The sequence below is a fragment of the Orycteropus afer genome, unplaced genomic scaffold, assembly GCF_000298275.1.
Source record: "Orycteropus afer afer isolate SDZICR_OR568_19922 unplaced genomic scaffold, OryAfe1.0 scaffold00006, whole genome shotgun sequence".
Lineage (NCBI taxonomy): Eukaryota > Metazoa > Chordata > Mammalia > Tubulidentata > Orycteropodidae > Orycteropus > Orycteropus afer.
The window spans coordinates 9,143,773-9,167,116 of NW_006921593.1; the positions used below are offsets into that span (position 1 = coordinate 9,143,773).

A 23,344-nucleotide genomic window follows, 5' to 3' on the forward strand; every position below is an offset into this window, starting at 1 on the left:
TGCCAAGCCATGAGTCACTCCAACATTTACAGGTTGGTTTGTAAAGAAAGAGGACTTTGAGTAAACAAGGAAGAAAACCATGTAAATGATGCTGTCGTCACAGAAGAATTAGGAGTTTGTCAAGTGCTCCTTGAGAGGCCAAGTAAAATAAGAACAGGAAATATTTACAAGGCTTGACAACATGAAGCTTCTTGGACCAAGGGAAGAGTAACCTCTGCAGAGTGGGTGGCAGTTCACTGGGACTTCTGTTTCCAGTCCACGGCAGATTATTTATGTACCTTGAAAAGCCTTCTGCAGAAAACAACAAGACCTGAATCACATCATATTTAAAAAGCAGCATTTTCAATGCATCATGGAATTAGCAAAAAGAGATCCAGAGAGGCCAAATATGGACAGAAAAGGGGAATTTTGGGAGGTAGTGAGTAATGACACTGAGAACATCTGCTGGGCTCTGGTGACACTAGTGTGACAGCTGCAGAGCACACGACAAGCAGGTAAAGTCAAACAGATGCTCCAAGGAGGGAGGCCCACGCAAGGCCTGAATCAAAAGCTGAGAGCCCACAAGGCTACCTCCTCAGGGTAAGGAAGGGAAAGCAGGAAAGGTGATTAGAGACCAGAGCGCTGGGGAGATGGCTGTTGTTGTTGTTGTTGTTATGTGCCGTCGAGTCGGCCCCGACTCATAGCGACCCCTCCTTGGGTTTCCAAGGCAGTATCACTACGGAAGTAGGATTGCCCAACCTTCCTTCCGAGGAGTGACTGGTGGGTTTGAACCGCCAGCCTTCTGGTTAGCAGTCAAGTGCTTTAGCCACTATGCTACCAGAGCTCCTGGGGAGATGGCTAGAGGGGCTCTATTCGTAAGGTCTAAGGCTTCCAGCAGGAGATAAAAAGAAAGGCACATAGTAAGAAATTAAGAGCCCAATTAAAATGGAGGCTCCTAAAGCAACACTACAACTGAAGACAATGAATCAGAGCCTTCGATTTTCTGGAGGAAAATTAACCCCATCTAGAATTCCCTATCAGCCAAAGCATCCATCAACTGTGAAGGTCTGATAAAGACACACGCAGATCCAAGAAAACTAAAAACTGCCTTCTGCAGTACCCTTCCTCAGAGAACTACAAGAGAACGGGCTCCAAAGACCAGAATCAACCAAAAAGGCGGAGATACGGAACCCAGGAGCCAAGGAATCCAACGCAGGACACCAGAGAGAAATGTGAGGCATATGTGCACAGACCCTGAACTTCAGCGGCAGCCAGGCTTGCCCAGGGCCTGGGGGCACTCAGAGGATGGTCTCCCAGAATCAGTAAGAACAACAGGACGCTGAGTGAGCCAGACAGTTCTGTGAAGGTGTGGGAATGAGTCAGCGACAGGTACACAGAAACCTAAGCAGATGTGGCAATTATCCTCCCAAGAGAAATCAACAGTGTTACTTAGCGCCAGGACAGCTGTGTGAACGTGTGAACTACTGTTAAGAACTAAACACTGAATGACGATCTAACAGTGATCTAAAGCGTGATCAGACTCACAGAAAAGGAAGGGAACATCTGTGGGTGATTTGGGGGGGCAAGCAATCGATGCTGCTGTCATTCTAAGATGCCACTGAGTCAGTCCCCATTCACGCAGCCCCACGAACGCAAACTAAACACTGACAGTCCACTGTGATCCACTGGCTCATTTTCCGAAGTAGACTGCCAGGCCTTCGTTCTTCGGCTGGGTTTCCCATTGCGGCTGAATCAATTCCCACTCACAGTGCCCCTAGAAGACAGAGGAGGACCGCCCCACACAGTCTCCCAGGCTGTCAGTCTTTACAGAAGCAAACTGCCACATCTTTCTCCCACAGAGCTTCTGGGTGGGTTCAAACTGCTGACCTTTCAGTCAGCAGCCAAGCACTTAACCACTGCAGCACCAGGGCTTCTTCTGTCCATGTAAGAGACTACTATTTAGAAATAAAGAGGTAAATGCTTGGGAAAAAAAGCAAAAAGATTTGAAAGCGGTTGCCTTAGGAAAACGAGAATCAGACAAATGGGGCAGGGAACTGTTGTTTCCAGTCATGACCCTAGTAAGTACCAGTTGAGGTTTTAAATGTAAAAGTGCTACTTCTGATTTCAATAAAAAGTTTCAAAAATGTTAAGAGCCAGTTGGAGAGAGGATAAACGAATGTAAACAAACAGAAAGGCCAGCAGGAAAGAGAGATGAAGGATGGGCTGGCAGCCGGAAGACGATGCTTAAGGAAGCACCTGCTTTTCATTTACTCCTCAGTTGAGTATTTGCCTGAAGTGATCCGAGAGGCGATCTTTAAGTTCACGGAACAATCTAGTAAAGAGAGCAATTAACGACACGGGAGAGAGATGTGGGAGGGGACAGAAACCTTGACCCTAGAGCACACATGGAACTGGACAGGAATTTCCTGACAGAAACCAGATCCTGGATTTTCTGCGACAAGAAAGAAGGTGACAATCCATGCATCAGGCAGGGGATTGATGAAAAGACAGGTGCTCTCTGATGGCTTCAAAGGTGGGGTAAGGGGCAGGGAGAAAGAGGGTGTGGAAAGTCGTCTTGGACAGCGACATAACTTCACAGGGAATGTCATGGGCTTGTCGGGTAGTTCTGGAGCCCTGGTGGTGCAGCAGTGAAAGCACTCAGCTGCTAACCAAAAGGTCAGCAGTTGGAACCCACCAGCCACTCCATGGGAGAAAGACAAGCAGTCTGCCTCCATAAAGATTCACAGCCTTGGAAAACCTATACGGCAGTTCTACTCTGTCCTATAGGGTCACTATGAGTTGGAATTGACTCAATGGCAGTGGGTTTGGTTTTCAGTCACGAAACCTGTGGTCAAACAGCAGCAGTCACAGGGAGGGCAGAGAGCAACTTCAACCAGACTTAGGGTTCGGCTGAGGTTTAGGGTAGCAAAAATGGTTTGTGCTTGACTATTAACCTAAAGTTGGCAGTTCAAAGTCCCTGAGCGGTCCCACAGAAGAAAGGCCTGGAGATCTGCATCCGTAAAGATGACAGCCAGGAAAACGCTATGGAACAGCACTACTGTGTAACACGTGGGGTCACCATGAGCCAGAACCGATTTAACGGCAACGAGGTTTTGGTTCTTGTGGTTTGGCCATTCACGCTGAACAGGAAGTGAGAGAGAAGGCAACTGCACATAAAAGCTCCCATGGATACAAAGGGAAGGGAGGGAAAGAACTTTCAGTACCTAGTGAAAACGTTACAGGATGGAGTGGAATCCAAAGACTACTGAAGTAGGAGCACCAGAGTGAGGCCAGAGAAAGGGAACTTGAAGTTCCAGACTCGACCATGGAAGTAGGCAGCCCCGGTCTATGAAACGAAAGGTGTTGGAGGTGCCAAGGCCAGGAAGCTGGCAGGCCCAGGTGCTACACAAACCACCTGTCTGATGACTCGGCCCCAAACAAGAATGAGCTAAACAAGGGGGAGAGAAACACAGTGAGTCAGTAGCCACAGCTGCTCCTGAGTGACGCAGGTGGCCAGGGGGGGAAGGCACCAGCAAGGGACAGTGCTGATGACTGGGGCTTCAGAGAAACCAGGGTCTCAGAAGAAGGAAGAGCTTAGAATGTGCGGGGTGAGACTACTGAATCCAGTACAGCTCTCAGCCTTTGAGTTTCAGTGACCGATGGAGTGATTAAGAGAGGTCAGGAGAAACATGTGGTCTGGGGATATGAAGATGGACGCTCCGTCTTGGATATGCTTAACCTAAGCAACCTGTTCTCTAACCAGTAAAATGTAAAAATCTGCCTCACTGATAAAGCAAGCAAGGGAGAAGAGCTATGGGCAACACCCCCACAGCCTGGCTCAACTCCGAGGCCACGCTCACCCTCAACCGCTGCCACCCCAGGACCAGGTCTTCCTTCCACCCCGCAGCCAACGGCATCATTCCTCAGGGCAGAGGTCAGGCTCAGTGTCTGCACCCGTGGGAGGAGAGCAGCAGACCACGTGGGCTACGCACCTCAGTGTCTCTGTGAGGCGGCGACTCTCGCCGCTCCGAGCCGTGCTGACCGGATTCGCAGTGCCCCTTCTTGCAGCTGCCACCACATGGTTTTTTCTCTCCTTGACGAAGCTCCTGCAGCCGGGCGACGAGCTTGGTCTTCCAAGCACTAAAGTCAGCTTCAATGCTGCCGTGTTTGCTCTTAATCACGTCGCAGTCGCCCTCCCCTCGAGTCAGCACACGATGGGCTCCGAGCAGCCAAAGCCACTTATCGACATTTTTGCCAACCTACAAGAAAAGGAGGCGGATGAGCTGAAAACACAACCTGCTGACTCAGCGGTTTGCAGCCTCCGCTCTGCAGAAGCCCAGGGTCGCTCTGGAGCCTCCTGCCGCATAGAGGGAGAGCCACCAGCTCAGCGCACACAACCCCGGTTCCCTGCATCAGGCTTCCACTAAACAAAGGCCCAAAGCCCAAACTACAGCTTGAAAACCACTGCTCTATGGCATGGTCAGCTCCAAAAACGTAACAGAACCAAAGCACATTCGACAATAAAGCACAAACGGAACCAACCTGGCAAGACTCACAAATTCACAAACATACTTCACCAATGTGCCAACAATACAGCCGAGCACAGGGGTATCAGGAGCCAGCTGAGTGTTCAAAGACCTAGCAGGCTTCCTGCGAGGCTGGGCATTCAACTAAATACATACACACCTACATTTACCTGATCCCCTTGAAGACGAGGGGGCAGGGGCCTACCCAGCAATCAAACAAGTGAATGAAAGAATGTTAAGAAGCAGCTCCCACCTTCACCAAGACTCACATTTCAACAGAGATAAGTGAGCTGGGCTGTGACCTGTGTCAAGAGAAACCTAAAACCAAGCCACTGCCACCAAGTGGATTCCAACTCACAGTGACCCGTAAGACAGAAGAGAACTGCCCCAGAGTGTTTCCAAGGCTGAAGACTTAATGAAAGCAGACTGCCTCACCTTTCTTCTGCAGAGCAGCTAGTGGGTTCGAACCACCCACCTCTTGGTTAGCAGCCGAGCACTTAACCACTGCACCACCAGGGCTTCCTCTATCTAGAGAAAGGTACACTTAAAAAATTCTGGTAACTTTTCAGAACCACTAAGGGTCTTTGAAGGCCCCTAGGTGGTGCACAGTTTGCGTTCAACTGCTGACCAGAAGGTTGGTGGTTCAAACTCACACAGCAGTTACTATGGAGGAAACGGCCTAACACTCTTAAGATCACAGCTGAGAAAACCCTATGGGGCAGTTCTACTCTGTAACACATGAGTCAGAAAACAAGATGCAGAATCAAAAGGCAGCCAAGTTAATTTCCTTCAGAAAAAATATCCAGAAAAACAGAGCAAAATAAACTTAGCAGTAAGTTTTCTTACATAAACAAGTGATCGCTTCCCCTTTATTTTCCTTCATAAATTAACAACTCAAAGAAAATGAGCTCAACCGTATTTTTCAGGTTGGCCATTAAAGGCCAGCCAACCATGGAACAGGCTGATGAAAATGTCCAAAGAACCAGTGCTACCTGGGGGACAGGAGGCTGCACATGACAGGCTGTGAGAGGCAGCTGCTGCCACTTTGCAACACGCGTGCTTATTTCATTCAACACTGACTGACTGAGACCCCATAAAGTGAGGGCAGTGGTGACACAGTGGTAAGAGTCGCCTTCCACACAGGAGAATCGGAGCTCACCTCACCTGTCCCTCAGAGGAGATCTGTGTGTTGCACAGCTTCCACACTCAGACAGACTAGGAAGAAAGGCCTGGCAATCTACTTCCCAAAATCAGCCAATGAAAACCCTGTGGGTCACAACAGTCCGATCCTGCTGTGCATGGGTTGCCTTCAATCAGGGGCCGATTCAACAACAGCTAACAACAACAAAATGCCAGGCTGGGATCTAAGCATGCAGCAATTCCCCACTGTAAAGAGTAACACCAAAAGGGATGATTAAGTAGCAAAGCTTGTGAATTACTTCACATACACATGTGCACGTGATTTTCTTAAAAAGGAAAATCTACCCCTGTATTCAACACATCCTTACCTTGTTAAAGTGGCTCGAGTAGGCAGAATTTCCCAGGCCAAACACAGCGTACCTCAGACCCTTCAGGTAAGTTCTGCCAAACCGAAAATCACTGGATGCCTCCTCCAACCATTTGCAGAACCACTGAGCACTCTCAGTGGGCTGGCCGTCGGTGTACGTAGCAACCAAGAAGACACAGACGCTCTTACTGCTAACCTAACCAAGAAAGGAACCATTTCAGGAGAATCTCTGATACACTTTTAAGTTTTTTCAAAGAAAAAAAATCCTTTATTAAAACAATGACATTCAAAGTATATTAATCTTAAAGGCCAAAGGTTGTGTTCCTCCATGTGACTCATCTTCAAAAGCGACAGAAAGGCGACAAGGACGTCTCACACAGGGGAGAAAACTGTGCCCAAACCAAGAGACCCACAGCAGCCCTTCACCGTATTCTCTACTCTATCTTTCAGATAATGAATTCCTGTCATTGCTGACTGTAAACAAAAATGCAAGTCAGGCAGGAAAAGGAAAAAATACAGGAAGATCTCTAAAAAACAACGAATGTTTTAGAGTTATTAAAAATTAAAGCAACAAAAAATTTAAAAACACCAAAAAAACTTAAAGCACTGGTGAAAAAGTAAAGCTACAAAATCCCATGTAAAATACCACCAGCCACCATCATCTCCAGGGAAACAAAATACATCGCAGGTCTGCTTGCAGTTCTCATTAGTTGCCATCGGGCTGACTCCAGCTCATGGAGAGCCCTGTGTGCAGAGCAGACCTGCTCCACGGCTTCTCAAGGTGGGGACCTTAGGAAGCAGATCACCGGGCTGGTACTCCAGAGGCAGCTCTGGGTGGATTTCAACTGCCAGGCTTTCAGCTGGCAGTCAAATGCTTCATCGTGTGCGCCACCAGCACTCCTCCAGTCCTGCCAGCCCGAGAATTTCATCCCCGTGAATGTACATGAAAAGTCCCAAGTCATGAGGTAACTTACAAGAAGTCTCACTAATAAGAAAATATCCATGTTCAATGATAATCTTTCACAAATAATAACAGATCCAAGCTCCCTCACTTGTGCTGCACATTTTCTTGCACAAGAAAGAGCGTTACAGTTAGAAATTTATCCTCTAAGAAAGGGCTAGCAAACTACAGCCCACAGGTCAAATGTGGCTCATCGCCCGTTTTTGTAAATTGAGTTTTATTGGAAGGCAAATTTATTGACACAATGTCTCCGGCTGCTTTTGGTCCCTGGGCGGTGTAAGCGGTTTGTAATCAGCTGTCAACCTAAAGGCTGGCAGTCTGAACCACCCAGCGGCACCATAGGAGGGAAGCCTGCTGGTGTGCTTCTGTAAAGGTCACAGTGAAGAACACCCAGCGGGACAGCGCTACCACGTGAGACACGGGTCACTGAGAGACAGAAGTGACCTGATCACAATGGGGTTGGTATTTTGGGGTTCACAGCTGTCTGCTATTTCGTGGTAGGGCTGAGCAGTGACATGGCCCACAAAGCTGAAGACATTTATTCTGCGACCCTTGATAGAAAAAGCATGTCAACCCCGCCTCTAAGTGCTTCCTCCAACATCAGATGAATCAGAACCCGGAAGATTTGTTAAAACACAGTCCCACCTGCAGAGTCTCTGACTCAGTGGGGCCAGGGCCAGAGGGCCTGCTAACAAGCTCCCAGGAAGCACCAATACTACTGGTTGGGGGACAATACTCTGGGAACCACTGATGTCAAGCAAACTCCCCTGACTGGGCCTGACTGGAGAAGGGGAGAAGCATTTTTCAGGAGAAGAAATTAAGCCCTCATGAAAATGAAGTAATGAGGTCACACAGCTCATAAGGGATCTGTCTACCTCCAAAGCCCATGCTCTCAACCTTTCAGGCAGCCCCCATGTGCACCGCACCTGCCATGAGGAACAACATTATTATGAGATTCAAGGTAGTTGTAGCAGGCTTCAGACCACCAAAGCCTTCCCACACGTACCCCCAGCTCAAGAGAATCTAACCCACCAGAGAGACAGGCCCATGCTAGAATCAGTGTAAACCACACATCCAAAGCCTCTGATTCAGTGAAAATGCAACCATCCCTTAGCATGAAAATTCAATTTATGCTGAAAACTCTATTTATCCCCCAAAACAGCAGGTCAATTAGATTTGAGGGTTTTGACAGAAAGAATAAAGCAGACAGTGACCAACCTCTTCCACTAGCTGATCGTCTGGATCATAGTCCTTCAAGTTAATAACAGCCACAGGCAGACCAAGGGAAGTGACAGCTTCAGCAAGAACTGTCGCAAATCCCTAGTGGGGGAAAAAAATCAAACAACGTCATCAATAAGCCAAAGACACAAAATACAGCCCTCACCCACCCTGCTTCAGTGGGAGGGAAGGCAGCATTCCTCACAGAAAACTTCTACAGGCATCTGACACGCTGCTGTTGCTGTTAGGTGCCGTCGAGTTAATTCTGACACACGGCGACGCCATGCAACAGCACGAAACACTGCCCAGTCCCACTTCACACACCAACTGCATCCTGGATTAATCTCAGCTTCCCTTCCCTGGTCAGACCCTAGTCCAGACCCCAGCTGCTCCATGCAACCCTTTCTCTTTGATCTCATTTGCCCAGGGCTACATCAGCAGGTATCAGCCCCTTCTTGTTTCTTCAGTCCAAGAATCCATTGAAACAACTTATAAACTAGAAAAGGACTATATTTTTTTTTTTAGCAGAAAAAGGTTCTGTTGTTGTTGTTGTTGTTGTTAGGTGCCATCAAATCAGGTCTGAGTCACAACAACCCCGAGTCCAACAGAATGAAATGCTGCCTGGTCCTGTGCCGTCCACACAACTGCTGCTGTTTGAGCCCACGGCTGCAGCTGCTGGGTCAGTCCACCTCGCTGAGGGTCGTCTTTTTCACCGACGTGTGTCATCATAAACACAAGTACATTCTTACTTTTCCCATTTTCTCAAGCATCATTATAAAAATCAATCATCCAACAGCTTTCCACTCGATAAGGGCACAAGGGCTAAGACACCTGCCCGGGCTTATACACACTTTAACTGCTTGCCCTCCTAGAACACACAGAAACTCATAAAGAGACTGAGTAGTGAAGAGAATGGAACAAGGGAGGAGATCACTACTGAATAAGAAATGCTAACACCTCTCTGACCCTAGAAAGCCAATGGGGGCAGGCTGACAGACGGGAGGAAGCCCTAGTGGGAGGCCGCGTGCCTCACAGATCCCCACAGAGCCGCTGCACTCACGGTCGGCCAGCATAGGACCAGCAACAGCTCATTCTGCCGTATCTAAGGCTGCCATGAAGGGGAGCCCACTCGGGCAACTACTGAGAACAAAGCTGATAAACTGGAAACGCAGCAGAACCAAAGTACACAGCTCTGTAGCCACCAGAGGAACGAAAAGTCAGAATATTAAAAGAGGTTGTTTGGAGAGTTCTCTTCATTCTGAGGCTCTGAGTGAGGCCTCTGCTGAGTAACATTACGGAGCCCTGGAGGAGCAAACCTTGAAATGGTCGGCCACTAATCAAAAGGTTGGGGGTTCAAACCCACGCAGCAGCTCTGCAGGAGAAAGACCTGGGGACCTTCCTACAAAACCTCGTGGAGCAGTTCTCCTCTGTCACATGGGGTCACTATGAGTCAAAATCACGAGGACACCTGATAACAACATGAGTCACGCACAAGGACTTTGCTCTGACTGCTCATATGCCTTTCTGCCTTTCTTCTGGTTTCCCACCTCTGTTGCTCAAGGGTGAATTTATTAAACAACTTTCAACTGTGATATGAAATATGGTAAGTGCAGTATTAAAAACCTAGCAAGTGCTGTTGTTATGTGCCGTGGAGAAGTATTAATCAAAACAACATCCACAAGAGGGCAGTAATAGCCTCCCCTGAAGTGAGCATAGAAAACAAAAGTAACAGTCCTTCATGGTTATCTTCCCACACATTTTCAGCTTGGCATTCCTCAGAACCTTTTCCTAAACTGAAAACTCAAACTCACCGCTGTCGAGTCGGATCCAACTCATAGCGACCCCTCCTTGGGTTTCCGAGGCAGTATCACTACGGAAGTAGATTGCCCAACCTTCCTTCCGAGGAGTGGCTGGTGGGTTTGAACCACCAGCCTTCTGGTTAGCAGTCAAATGCCTTAGGCACTATGCCACCAGAGCTCCCAGAATCTTTTCCTAGAAAGCACTGAACAGCCCTGACATTTGTAACAAAGAAGCAGGAAACAGCTGGATACAATTAAAGAAGGGGAAGCATCCTGCAGTCCCATCTAGTTTAAGTACACCAACCCCTCACTTGCCGACTATCTCCTTATCCAACATTGCACATTTATGACAACAGTGAAAAGTCCACTATCTGTGCATTAATGACATATGTCTGGCAGTAACAAAGGCCAAGGAGCAAGGCAAGAGTCACACTGGCTGTGATGGTTAAAGTTACGTGCCAACTTGGCTGCACCATGATTCTCAGTGGTTTGGCAGTTATGTGATGATATCATCCTCCATTTTCATGTAATGCTGATTTTCACATAATAGCCTAGCCTTTGGAACATAATCAAGTCCTGAAGTGAGGAGTGGGCACAGTACTCAAGGTCTACCTTTAACAAATTAACACTATTAGAAGCCACAATGTGCTTCATTAAATAGATGCTGGGGCCCATCATAAGGAACTCTGGTGGTGTAGCGCCTAAGGCATTTGACTGCTAACCAGAAGGTTGAGGGTTCAAACCTGCCAAATGCTCCAGGGAAGGAAGGCAGGGCAATCTACCTTCATAAAGATTTACCACCTCGGAAACCCAATGGAGGTTGCTATCAGTCGGAACCGATTCAACGGCAGTGAGTTTGGTTTTGATTTGGGGCCCATCTCGGATGAGACTGCAGCCATTCTCTTTCCTCACCCCCCCGTCCCACACCCCCAGGCATCAATAATGGACTCAGAACTCTCCCTATCCTGCTGAAGCAGACCTTCGGAACACAGACCACCACACAGCACCCACCAGCTGGAAATGGGCACAAAAGAAAACCCACCTGCCATCCCAAAAACAAAAATATATGAGGGAAAAGGCAAAGGAAAACTAAAGACTAGAAGATCAACCGAGTTCAGTTCACTGCTCAAAGATACTTTTCAGAAATTTCTGAGTCAGGAAACCCAAGGAAAAGCATCACACGCAATTCCTACCTTTGCTGTTCCAGTCTGAGAGCCATAGAAAATCTTCACTTCAGACACAAACACATCCTTCTTCTGATTGGAAGCGGAACCACTTGTCATCAGATCCCAAGGGACTTTGGGAACAGATTTTTCCTGTGAATTCTTACCCTTGAAAATAAACAATGTATTCACTATCAAATCTAAATCCTTTCCTAAATTCAGTAGCGATGAGAATTAGCAGGTACTGACTCAGTTTACCTGCTAACCCAGGACCACTTAGAACTGCCCCGTAGGGTTTCCTAGACTGTAATCTTTCCAGGAGCAGACTGCTGTTTCTCCTGCAAAGCGGCTGAGGTGCTTGAACTGACAGTCTTTCACTTAGTAGCCCAACACTTAACCACCAGGGCTCCTTCCTCAAATATTAGCCCTTGTATAGTCAGGTGCTTCAAAGCAAGACCCACATTTCATAAGACATGATTCCCATTCCCTCTACAGTAAAACTGCACACACTTTCCTCCATAATGTGTGGAACAACAACAGGAACTTACTTTTCCTATACTTCGTAAACGTAAAGGATAGAGTAGACTACTGCTCTCTAAAGGTGCAGAACAGGTCGTTTTTACATTTATGAAGTGCAATTTCTCATTAAAAAATGTTCCTGTATCTAAGAATGAGCCATCCAGAGCCCATCAAAGAAAAAGTTAATAACTTAGTCTCTAATAAGTCAGAAAATTTTTAGGCATTAAAAATATGTCTAAGGTATTTGCACAGGGAGATACCTCAGGGAGCAGGAATGCATAGGAAAGACGGACACAGGGAGGAGGTAACCACAGGGAGGAAGTGGGAAGAGAGCTGTTACACTGTGGCGACTGCAATCAGTGTCATGGAACAAAATGTGTATGAACTGCTGTATGGAAAATGAATTTGCTCTGTGAACTTTCAACCAAATCACAATAAATTTTTTTTTTTAATTTTTAAATAATGTCTATGGACGAAAGATAAATTTTTCATGAAAGGGATTTAAAAGTTCCTTTTAATTTTTCTGTGTTTTTCTGAAAGCTTAGCAACTCCGAATTACACTGTACACTCCAAATGCTGTATGAAATCTGATCCCGAAACACCCTCTGAAGAAAAAATAACTCCACTTACCTGCTTCTTGATGACAATCTGGACACAAATCCAAAGGCCAATGCCAACAGCAAAGCCCAAATATATGTAAAATCTGTTTATCCATAATGACATGAAAGGTGAGGACAAGTCCCATATATCCAGAGAAGGCTCTAGGTTTAAAATGATACATACATAATTGTGTTAAAAACTACATACACGACATTCACTGGTATTCTAACGCATACAGTTTAGTTACATATTGCGTATATGAAGACGTCCATCCATATTTTACGAATAAAAAAAAATAACACCCATTATAGTCACTGACCTGGCTAAAGAAACCGATAGAAAATAAAGTGATAAAAATAGTAACACAAAAAAATTATCATAACGAGGCAAACTCAAAAAAAGAGCAAAATATAAAATTGGTACCTTTATATGGACATAAACATTGGAAAGCAAGAAACCATAAAATGAAAACCCTTGACGTGGAATTATGAATTAATTTGGCTTTGTTATGCTTGCTCCATAAGAAAAGCTTAAAAGAGTTGTAGGTTTTCCTAATTTCATTCGTAAAGACCCGTGGCTACTCGTGAGGCGCTCTCAGACAACCCCCCTCAAGCCTCGTACTTTGAGGAGAGACACCCGGGGACCTGCTGCAATTGCTGAACCCGGGGCCAGTTTCAAAAGGCGAAGCCAAGAACGAGTTCACAGGTGTTGCTCTGCCCCGGAGCCAACGGAACGTTCCAATACACGTGGGCAAGGACGGGAGGGGGCAGTTTTCTCCGCCTTTTATATGAGGTTAGAAGCGAAATCTCCCTCTAAATCCACTCACTAGCCTCAAGAGGCAAGAGCCAGGACAAAAAGCGCGGGTTCAGTTCAACGTTCCCCCACCGAGGGCTGACGGTGCGACCAAACGCTACCGTCTCTGAAGAGACTGGAGCAGGGTCCCAGAGAAATGGTTTCCACTCCTTCCGCCCCACGACCCATGCCCGCGGGGGACCCTTACCCATGCCCTGCCACCTGACCAGAGACTGGGACCTGAGACCTGCAGAATTTGTGAGCCGCGGAGGGTGCCAGGAGGCCGCCCTAGCTACCCCACAGGAGAGCTCACAGACCCGGAGGCAGCCATGCCCTTCCAGGGCAGGGAAGCCGGAGTGCTTGCGGTCCAGCCCGATTGGCTCCAAGGGGGAAGGGGCGGGCCCAAAGCGGAGCTCCGCCCAGATCTCGGGTCCTAGACGCGCAGCATTCTCAGTCCAGATCTGACTAGCGCAGAGGAGCAAGGGACAGTCTGGGATTTAGCACCGCCCAGAAGTCGGGCGACGGCAAGACGCTCCACGGCTGAGCAGTCTCTCTGGTGTTGAAAGGTCATGAGGCAGTTTAAAAAATGAGTGGCGTGTGTGATAAAAGAGGGCAAAGGGGCGCCCAGAAAGAGACTCATGGAGACTGTTATGTACCAGTATTAATTGTTGCACTCTTCTTCATGGTAGCCAAAAGGTGGAAACCAATGAAAGGTCCATCAACAGATGAATGTTGTTTTCAGCTGCCCTTAAGTGGGTTCTTGCGAGCTCTGGTGGTGTAGTGCCTAAGACATTTGACTACTAACCAGAGGGCTGGCAGTTCAAACCCACCAGCCACTCCTCGGAATGTTGGGCAATCTACTTTCGTAGTGATACCGCCTGGGAAACCCAAGGAGGGGTCGCTATGAGTCGGATCCCACTGGATGGCAATGGGTTTGGGGCTTTTTTTTTGTTGTTGTTGTTTTTTTTTGGGTTAAGTGGGTTCCTGCTCGTAAAAACTCGGTACAACCGACGGAAACACTGCCAGTCCCGCCCCATCCGCACAAGCGTTGCTGTTTGAGCTCATGGTTGCAGCCACGGTGTCAGTTGATGTCACTGAGTATCTGTCCTCTTTTACGCCGACCCTCTGCTTTACCAAGCCTGATGTCCTTCTCCAGGGACTGGTCCCTCCCGATAACATGACTAAAGTATGAGAGACAAAGGCTCACCATCCTCTCCTCTATTCTAAGGACATACCACCTCTACTGCTTCCAAGACAGATTTGTTTGTTCTCCCGGCCATCCATGATACATTCGATATTCTTTGCCAACACACCTTATTCACTGACCAGCTTTCTCATGTATGTGAGGTGATTGAAAGTATCATGGCTTGGGCCAGTCTTCCAAGTGACATCTTTGCTCTTTATCACTTTCAAGAGGTCTTTTTCAGAGGATTTGTCCAATGTAATACATTGTTTGATTTCATGACTGCTGCTTCCATTGGCGTTGATTGGACCCAAGTAAAATAAAATCCCTGACAACTTCAATATTTTCTCTAGCCACCAACCACTCTGCTGGAAAACGATGTGGCACTCCACTTCAGTGAAGATTACAGACCTGGAAACCCTTAGGCTATTTCTACAAACATATGGAAACTGAAGATTATTAGTGGTTTTTAGGAGTGGGAGAAAAAGGAGTTTTTGCTAAGAGGGGTTGAGTTTATGTTAATGGTGGAGTTTATGTTAATAATTTAGAAAAGAATGGGGAGAACGGGTGCACCATGTGAAGAATGTGCTCATCACTGAATTATACCTGTGAAAAATTGTTGATTTGGAAAAGACAGACTTAAGCGGCTCATCAACCAAATACAATTTGTAGGGCTGTTTGGATCCTCATTAGAACACACCGACTATAAAAAGGCATGGCTTGGGGTTATGGACTGGGTATTAGCTGATATTAAAGAACTGTGGTTAATCCTGTTGGGTTTATCTGTTAATATACTGAAATATTTAAGGCTGAAATATAAGAGCATTTGCTATAAAATACTCGGCGGAGTGGGAAGGTGACAACAAAATGTTGATAACAGCTGAGGCAGCGTGATGGGTGCGCAGGGGTTAGTCGCACTTTTTTGCCTACGTTATGTCAAATTTCGTCCGCAACGGAAAGTTAAAGTTGGTATGACCCCTGACCACGGCGGAACTATGCAGCGCCAGTGGAGCGTTTCCACCCGATCACTAAGAAAAATTCCCTCTCATTTACGGCGCGGAGCGATGTCGTAAAAGCCAAAACGCGCAGGCGTCATTGCTCCCCTTTCCTAGTCCAGTGGCCTCGCCACTTGACGCCTGCGCAGTAAGTCAGCCGAGTATATTGTGGCGGCTCCCTGGATTGAGCTTGTCCGGGTGGTGCGCGCTCTGCGGACGTTGTTGCGCCGCCGTCGCAGGACCATTACAGCGCCGCGCGGGTGGCCTCGGCCGAGTAACAGGTCTGCTCTGGTTCGCCCGGCCAAGGTCTGTGAACAGCCGCCATGTCCATCTTCACCCCAACCAACCAGATCCGCCTGACCAATGTGGCCGTAGTGCGGATGAAGCGCGGTGGCAAGCGCTTTGAAATCGCCTGCTACAAAAACAAGGTCGTCGGCTGGCGGAGCGGCGTGTGAGTGACCCTCCCTTGCGGCTCTGGGCGGAGTCGGGAGCCCCCGACGCCGCCTGTCTCTCTGATCTGGTCTAATGGGTGCGCCAGGCTGGAGAAGGAAATGGAAAATATTCCTGCTAGCAGCCTGAGAGGTCACTGTCGGGCCCGAGCTTGACGCCTGAGCAAGGGGTCCTTTTTGTGGTTGGTTTGGGGTTGTTGGAGTTTTATTTTGTTGGCATAAAAGACACAATAAGGAACCTCATAATTACAGTCCGTTTCCAGAATCGTAAAACTAAAAACTTACCCTTCCAAATACTTTGATGACGTTACTGCAGCTGACGTCACAGCGCCAAGTAGTTTGAGCGAAGTGCGTGGCGTCGTCACCGCTGCCCTGTAGGGCTCGCCTTTCCTCGGCAGCCGCCCGCCCTGCCGCCACGCCCTCATCCCTACCCCAGCCTCCTTCCTACTTCCCTGAAGTTTTTCTCCAGTGAGTAAAGGCGACTCTAAATGCCCATCAGCGTTTTGAAAATACTTTCCTCTGCTCTCATCGTCCCTTAGGAGTATTTGTTGTTTCTTGCTATTTGACATGGTTACCTTTTTGCGTTTAAATGTGAATGAATGTCCAGGTTTCCGGTGTATTCACTAGGACTCTCTCTCCTGCCCTTACAAGGGAAAAAGACCTTGATGAAGTTCTGCAGACCCACTCAGTGTTTGTCAATGTCTCCAAAGGTCAGGTTGCAAAGAAGGAAGATCTTGTCAATGCATTTGGAACCGATGACCAGACTGAAATCTGTAAGCAGGTGGGTTCTGCCAGTGGTCCGCGTTGTGTTGCTGTTAGGGGCCCTCTAGGGGATTCCAACTCCTAACACCCTGTAAGACAGAGTACAACTGCCCCATGTGGTTTCCTAGGCTGTTGTCACCTTCAGGGAAGCAGACTGCCAGGTCCTTCTGCCAGACAGCAGGTGGGAAGGTTCTGACCGCCCGCCTTTTGGTCCCAGCTGAGCAATGCACAATCTCGCTTTTAATAATTCAAGGCATGCCGATGTTTTGCTAAAGCCTCTGGAATTTGACCTTTCTACTAAATTATCTCCTTTGCCCATTCATATATTTTGGGCTTAAGGCATTGGACTACTAACCAGCAGGCTGGAGGTTCAAACCCACCATCCACTCCTGGGAAGGAAGACTGGGCAATCTATTTCTATAGAGATACTGCCTCAGAAGCCCAAGGAGGGGTCGCTATGAGTCAAATCGACTCAACAGCAGTGAGTTAGGTTTTTTTGAGTTATACTTGGAAATAGAATTTCTTCTCAAGTATTTTATTATTTAAGCCCTTTGGTAAGATTACCATTTCCCCACCCCACCCCTCGGTTCTAAGTAAGTGACATTTTTGGACCCTCATAACCTAGTGCTTCCTCTGAGCAAAGCTTAAGTCATTATTTACCTGTCAGCTGGAAAGGATGAAATTCCCTTTTCTTCCCTAGTTACTCATTCTTGTGTGTGGTTAGCAAATAGCATGTGACAGACACCTGTGCTGGCTTCTTGATTTCCCCTCCCCACCCCCCCAGATTTTGACTAAAGGAGAGGTTCAAGTATCCGATAAAGAAAGGCACACACAGCTGGAGCAGATGTTTCGGGACATTGCAACTATTGTAGCAGACAAATGTGTGAATCCTGAAACAAAGAGACCGTACACTGTCATCCTTATTGAGAGAGCCATGAAGGACATCCACTATTCAGTCAAAACCAACAAGAGCACAAAACAGCAGGTGAGTGTCTTCTAGCAGCATCAGAGCTCCCTGTGCAAAGAGTTTTCCTTAAATCAATTATTAAAATAATGCGCCTGTGATTATAAAGTGATGCTACTTGGAAGCAAATCAGTACAGTTTTTTTGTTTTTTTTCTTTTTTGAAGGGAGTGACGAGTTATCAATAGAGGTAACGTCATTTTCTTTTTTTTTTAACCTAAACACAGATAGGATTCTCATCATCATCCAAATGATCCAAAACATACCTTGGAAGATAAAACTTGGATTTTTAAAGGGTCATCTCTGACTGTACTTTTCACATTTTTTTTATTTATATGTAATCATATAACACAAAAGTCACCTTTTCAAAATGTGCATATCACTGATGTGGTCACATTTTGCAACTGTGCCCACGACCTAATTTCAGAACATTTTCATCACCTCAGAGAGAAGCCCAGTACTTGTCAGCCCCAGTACGGCCTCCCTCAAGCCCCTGGCCATCGCATCCTTTGTGTCTCTATGGACTTGCCCGTTGTGCACACGCCATGTACATGTAATCATGCCCTGTGTGGTCTTTCATGTCTGGCTGCTTTTACTCAGCATAATATTTTCAAGGTTCATCCATTGCAGCATGTGTCAGTATTGTATTTTTTTTATGGTTGAATAACCTACCAGCTGCTCCATGGGAGAAAGATGAGGCAGTCTGCTTCCATAAAGGATGACAGCCTTAGAAACCCTATGGGGCAGTTCTATTCTGTCCTCTAGTGGCAATGTGAGTGGGAAATGACTCCATGGCAGTGGGTTGGTTTGGTTTTTTTTTTGTATAAAAACCATTTCATTGGTTATTTGGGTGGTGTTTACCTTCTCACCATCATGAAGAATGCTGCTGTGAAATTCATGACAAGTTTTTGTGTCAACATGTGCCTTCATTTCTCTTGGCTGTATACCCAGGAGTGGAACTGATGGTAACTAGGAGGAACTGGAACCAGCAAACAGTTTCCAAAACAGCTGCAGCATTTTATATTCCCACCAGCACTGGAGAAGGCTTCCAATCTCCACATTCTTATTAGCACTTGCTGTCCTTCTTTCTGAGAATAGCCATCCTGGTGTGTGAAGTGTGAGCTCAATGTGGTTCTGAATTGATTTCTGTCATGGCTAGTGGTGTTGAACATCTTTCCACATGTGCCTATTGGCCATTTGTATATGTTCTCTAGAGAACTGCGTATCCAAATTCTTGGCCTGTTTTTTAATTGTGTTGCCTTTTTATTGTTGAATTGTAAGAGTTCTATATATTCTGAATATTAGGTAGATATATAATTTGCAAATATTTTCTCCCATTCTGTAGGCTGTCATTTCATTTTCTTGATAATAATTTTAAAATACAGAACAGAACCTCAGATTCTTAAAAAAAAAATCCAGACTTACTGGACCAACTAGATAATCCCCAAGGCTGTTACCTTGAGATACTCTTTAAACCTTGAACCAAAACTATCCCAAGGTCACTTAACTTTTAGCTAAGTAACAGGCAGGCACACAGAATAGAGAGTATCAGCTGCAGGTACTGCACTTCTTCAAAAAGCATCTATATGAGACCAGACTGTCAGCATCACTTTAAAACAAAGGTAAGGGGCAGGCAAACTGGAGACAGAACGACCCACGCTGAAGTCACGAGAATGCCGCACATAAGGAAGAGTGTGACCAATGTCACTGAACAACCTGTGTAGAAATTGTTGAATGAGAAACTAATCTGCTATATAAGCTTTCATCAAAAACACAAATACTAACAAAAAAAAAAAGTTAATTCATTTGGATGAAGTCCAATTTATCTTTTTTTTTTTTTTTCCTGTTTATGCCATTGGTGTTCTATCTAAGGAACCATTGCCTAATCCAGCCAGCAATTGATTTATTTTGAATACCTTGTGAAATAATGTGGCGGAAGAACTAAAGAAATTGCACACATTTTCACTTTTGTCTTGACAGGCTCTGGAAGTGATAAAGCAGTTAAAGGAGAAAATGAAGATCGAGCGAGCGCACATGAGACTGCGGTTCCTTCTCCCCGTGAGTGAAGGGAAGAAGCTGAGAGAGAAGCTCAAGCCGCTGATCAAGGTCATAGAGAGTGAAGACTACGACCAACAGTTAGAAATTGTAAGATGGAAATACTGTTACTTGCTACCAAAATTTTTAGCCTCCAGTCCTAACATTTAGAAGGTGTGAATGATAAGATAGATATGTCTGAAAACATCTTTCCTAGAATTAGGTTAAAATATTGAAACCTAAGTGGAACTAAGTTGTAGTTTAAGGACCTTGTGACTGTTTTAGGCCTTCAAACCAATTGAGCCCTGTTCAGTCGTGACTGACAGAGTGACACCAGAATGGACCCAAATTTTTTACATGTGGGTGAAACGGAATGGGAAGAATGAAGAGTCAAAGCCCTGCTAGAAACTCCCTTTTAGAAAACAAAGGCAGCGTGCACATTGTGCAGCAACCAAATCTCGGGCTGAGTTCAAAACAGTGCCCAGTTCAAAGATGGCAGCTGACAACACCACTTTGAAAGTGTGTTGTTCTTCACAGTCCAGGAAATAATCCAGTCTCCTGCATCAGGCTCCTGAAAGGGAGCTCTTCCAACTCCACTATGCTTCTTCCATCTCTCCTGTTCCAGGGCATAATTTTTCCTGTTTCATGTACCATTCCAATCCCCCAAATTGTAAAAATTTAGCTCTGTTCTAGTTTCACTTCCTTGGCCCTGAGTGAACCAGTTCAAAGCCCTGTTTTGGTTTTCAGTTGAGTTATTCATGATTAGATTGTCGATCATGTTCATTTTAGAGGCGAGAACAGATTTTACAGTTGAGCCTTCTGTCATGGGGAAAAAAGAAGAGAGACTAAAAGTTGGACACTTCAGTCACCAGAGAGCCTTTCAAGGCAGCAACACAATCTTCCTGACCCCACACCTTCCGACAGCCAGTCCGGGTCTGTAGGGCTTGGCGGCTTCTCCAGTGTATCACTGGGCTGGGAGCTTGTTAAGCATTGTGAGTGTTCACTCTTAACGGGAAACCACCATCAGACGATCTTTGAAGTTCTAAAATATTTTTAAAACTTTATATATGGTTTCTAAATAAGCCTTTCAGCTTCTTTTTCTTGCAACATGGCTAGAAAGGGATCATTTTACTGTATTTATAAAATTGAGTGAACTTTTGTATGAAAAGGACCAGAGTCTTCTAGTCCAGCCCCTGCTTATACAGCTGAGGAGTCTGGATACACCGTTAAGCAGGAGGGTTAGTGCCTGTCACAGGCCCCTCCCTGGATGTTTGAGGGCAGAGGCTGGAATTGAACCTCACCCATTGCTCATGCATTCTGTTTTGTATTTCACCATAGATCTGTAGCATTCCATCCACATACCCAGGAAGGAAGCTACCACTGGGTTTACTCCATTCTGTCAGCTGTCTTCATGTCAACTGTGTTCACTGTTTCAGGTGTGTCTCATTGACCCAGGCTGCTTCAGAGAAATTGATGAGCTGATAAAAAAGGAGACAAAGGGAAAAGGTTCTTTGGAAGTGCTCAATTTGAAAGACGTGGAAGAAGGCGATGAGAAATTGGAATGACACTCACCAGTCTCTTCTCTCTCAAACACTAAAGTGTTTCCTTTTCCAACAGTACTGTTTTATTTCTGTGGTCTGCCAATTACTTGCTCAGACTATTGGAGAAGTTCCATTTTTGTTTGAAACGTGTATACAAGACGAATTTCCTACAGAAGTTTAATTATGTGGGGTTAATTTTGTGTATTTGTTAATTTGTAGTTTTAGGCTGAAATGGAAATCCCAAGATACAAAGTCTAGGCTAGCATTTTGCTTTCCCATGCCTTTGTAGCTTTCCGAGGTGACAGTTACCTGAGCTCTTGCAGCTGTAAAGGTAACAGGTTATGTGTTCCTTTAAGGTCATTGTGCGGGGGATAGTTCTGTATCACAGAAAGCCCATTTGCTGGAAATGTAGAGATCTGCTGTCTTCTTTATGCTTGCTGAAGTGTGTATGTTGGGGTAACTATCGTGTGGCCTAACAGAAGCTTGAATGACGACTTCCTGATTGTCCGAAAACTAGGTACATGACAACTGTACGGGATGTAAGCAATATTCACGGAACATGCTGCTGTAACCTAGGTGATTCTTGGCAAAAATAAAGTCATTTATTCTAATTCTTAAAGTAGCTGAAATCATAGGTAACCTGTAAAACCACCCTCATTTTTCTTAATCCATGGTCTGTATTGCTAGGCAGCTTCCTAACTCTCTCTACCCTTTAGTCTGTCATAGGGTTGGGGACTAAATAAGGCATTATGCACAGTGCTCAGAACAGGGCCTGTCCTGATCAACATCTGACAGCTTAAAAAAACCAACCCACTGCTGTCAAGTCCTTTGTGACTCATAGTCCTATAGGACCAAGGACAACTGTCCCATAACTTGTTTAAGGCTGTAGTCATTACAGGAGTAGACTGCCATGTCTGTCTCCCATGGAGTGGCTGGCAAGTTCAAACCACTGACCTTTTGGTTAGCAGCAGAGCGCTTAACCACTGTGCGAGACATACACAAACACGTATGATTTAGTGACTGATTGATGACATTCTTAAAGGTGTTCAACTATTGCAACCTTTTCTGAATTGTTCCTCCCTCATTTTCGCTGTCCTCTAAGATCCTATCTAATCTTTCCAGTTGCTGTTGTCATTTGATCCCATATGGGTGGTTATTAAAAGACCATAATGCTCAAGGCAGACTTTTTTTCACTAGATAAGCTAAACTGTTGGTTGGTTTTTAAGAAGACTTCAGGGATATTTATGTTTTAAAGATGATCTTAGGGCAGTAGTTTCAAGGGCTGATCTACCCGGCATGTCCCCAGAAAGTCTGGAGTCTTAATTATTTGAAACTGTGTTCTGCGTTTCCCCTTTTGACCCGGATTCTTCTGTAGACTCTTTGATCAAAATGTTCAGTAATGGTAGCTGGGCACCAGCCAGTCTCATGGCAGAGGAGGCAGTTGTTCACAGATGCCAAGCCACACGTTCCATATTCTCTTGTTCCTGACTCTCCTGTCTCTTGTTCTGGGTGAACAGACCAATTGTTGTGCCTTGGATGGCCCTTGCAAGCTTTTAAGATCCCAGGCACTACACAGTGTACTAGGAGGTGGAACAGAAGCACTAAACATGTTATTGGGCCAATTAACTGGGATGTCCCATGAAACCTTGACTGTAAATCTCCAAACCAAGAAACTAAATCCCATGAGGTGTTTGGTTGTACATAAGCAGCCTCAGAAGCTACTCTCTTTGATTCTCATTTGTAGTTGTAAATAAATCGATCACACAACTTTTATCAGTTCAGTTTTTACAGGTGTATGACTAACAACAACAGTCATCTGCTGTGTAATCCTACCCTTAATTCAATTAGTCCATCAAGATTAACACCCTTTTTCCCTCTCATCCCACCCCTGGTAACCACTAATAAACTCTGGTCTCCATACGTTTGCCTCGTCTTGTCTTTCTATACAAGTGAGGTCATACACATACTGCATTCAGTGTGATGTCTTCAGGTTCCATCCTCCCTGTAGCACGCAAGTATCAAGACTTCATTTCTCCTAATGGCTGAGTAGTACACCCTTGCATGCCTTGACTTAATGCTGTAACGAACATTGGTGCACAAGTGTCTGTTTTTAAGTCTCTGCTTTCAAGTCTTTTGGGTATATACCTGGGCGTGGAATTGCTGGGTCATACGGTAGCTGTAGGAGTTCTGTGGTGTAGTGCCTAAGGCATTGACTGCTAACCAGAAGGCTGGCGGTTCAAACCCATCAGCCACTCCTTAGAAGGAAGGTTGGGTAATCTATTTCCATAGTGATACCACCTCAGAAATCTAAGGAGGGGTCACTATGAGTCAGGTCCGACTTGACAGCACAACAA

The 23,344-nt window shown here is 45.9% G+C and overlaps 2 protein-coding genes across 2 annotated transcripts in view; one reads left to right on the plus strand and one right to left on the minus strand.

The window, feature by feature from the left end:
* The window catches only part of LOC103196806 (S-adenosyl-L-methionine-dependent tRNA 4-demethylwyosine synthase TYW1), a 161,741-nt gene extending 146,398 nt beyond the window's left edge, over positions 1-15,343 (minus strand). The window contains exons 1-7 of the mRNA XM_007940605.2: positions 15,301-15,343; positions 13,273-13,497; positions 12,303-12,433; positions 11,184-11,321; positions 8,192-8,293; positions 6,014-6,208; positions 3,972-4,238 (exon numbers count right to left, since the gene is read on the minus strand). Of these exons, the coding sequence (XP_007938796.2) occupies positions 3,972-4,238; positions 6,014-6,208; positions 8,192-8,293; positions 11,184-11,321; positions 12,303-12,433; positions 13,273-13,497; positions 15,301-15,343 (1,101 nt within the window). The remainder of the gene's footprint in view (positions 1-3,971; positions 4,239-6,013; positions 6,209-8,191; positions 8,294-11,183; positions 11,322-12,302; positions 12,434-13,272; positions 13,498-15,300) is intronic.
* Positions 15,344-15,565: 222 nt separating this feature from the next.
* Positions 15,566-21,014, plus strand: SBDS (SBDS ribosome maturation factor). The gene is made up of 5 exons (XM_007940617.2): positions 15,566-15,693; positions 16,343-16,472; positions 17,238-17,438; positions 19,396-19,560; positions 20,886-21,014. Exons 1-5 carry the CDS (start codon positions 15,566-15,568, stop codon positions 21,012-21,014), a joined length of 753 nt encoding a protein of 250 aa, XP_007938808.1.
* The last annotated feature ends 2,330 nt before the right edge of the window (positions 21,015-23,344 follow it).

Coding starts and splice junctions, on each gene's coding strand:
- SBDS (XM_007940617.2), top strand. CDS start 15,566: ATGTCCATCTTCACCCCAACCAACCAGATCCGCCTGACCAATGTGGCC. Junction 15,694..16,342: donor GTCGGCTGGCGGAGCGGCGT/GTGAGTGACCCT, acceptor TGCCCTTACAAG/GGAAAAAGACCTTGATGAAG. Junction 19,561..20,885: donor ACGACCAACAGTTAGAAATT/GTAAGATGGAAA, acceptor TCACTGTTTCAG/GTGTGTCTCATTGACCCAGG.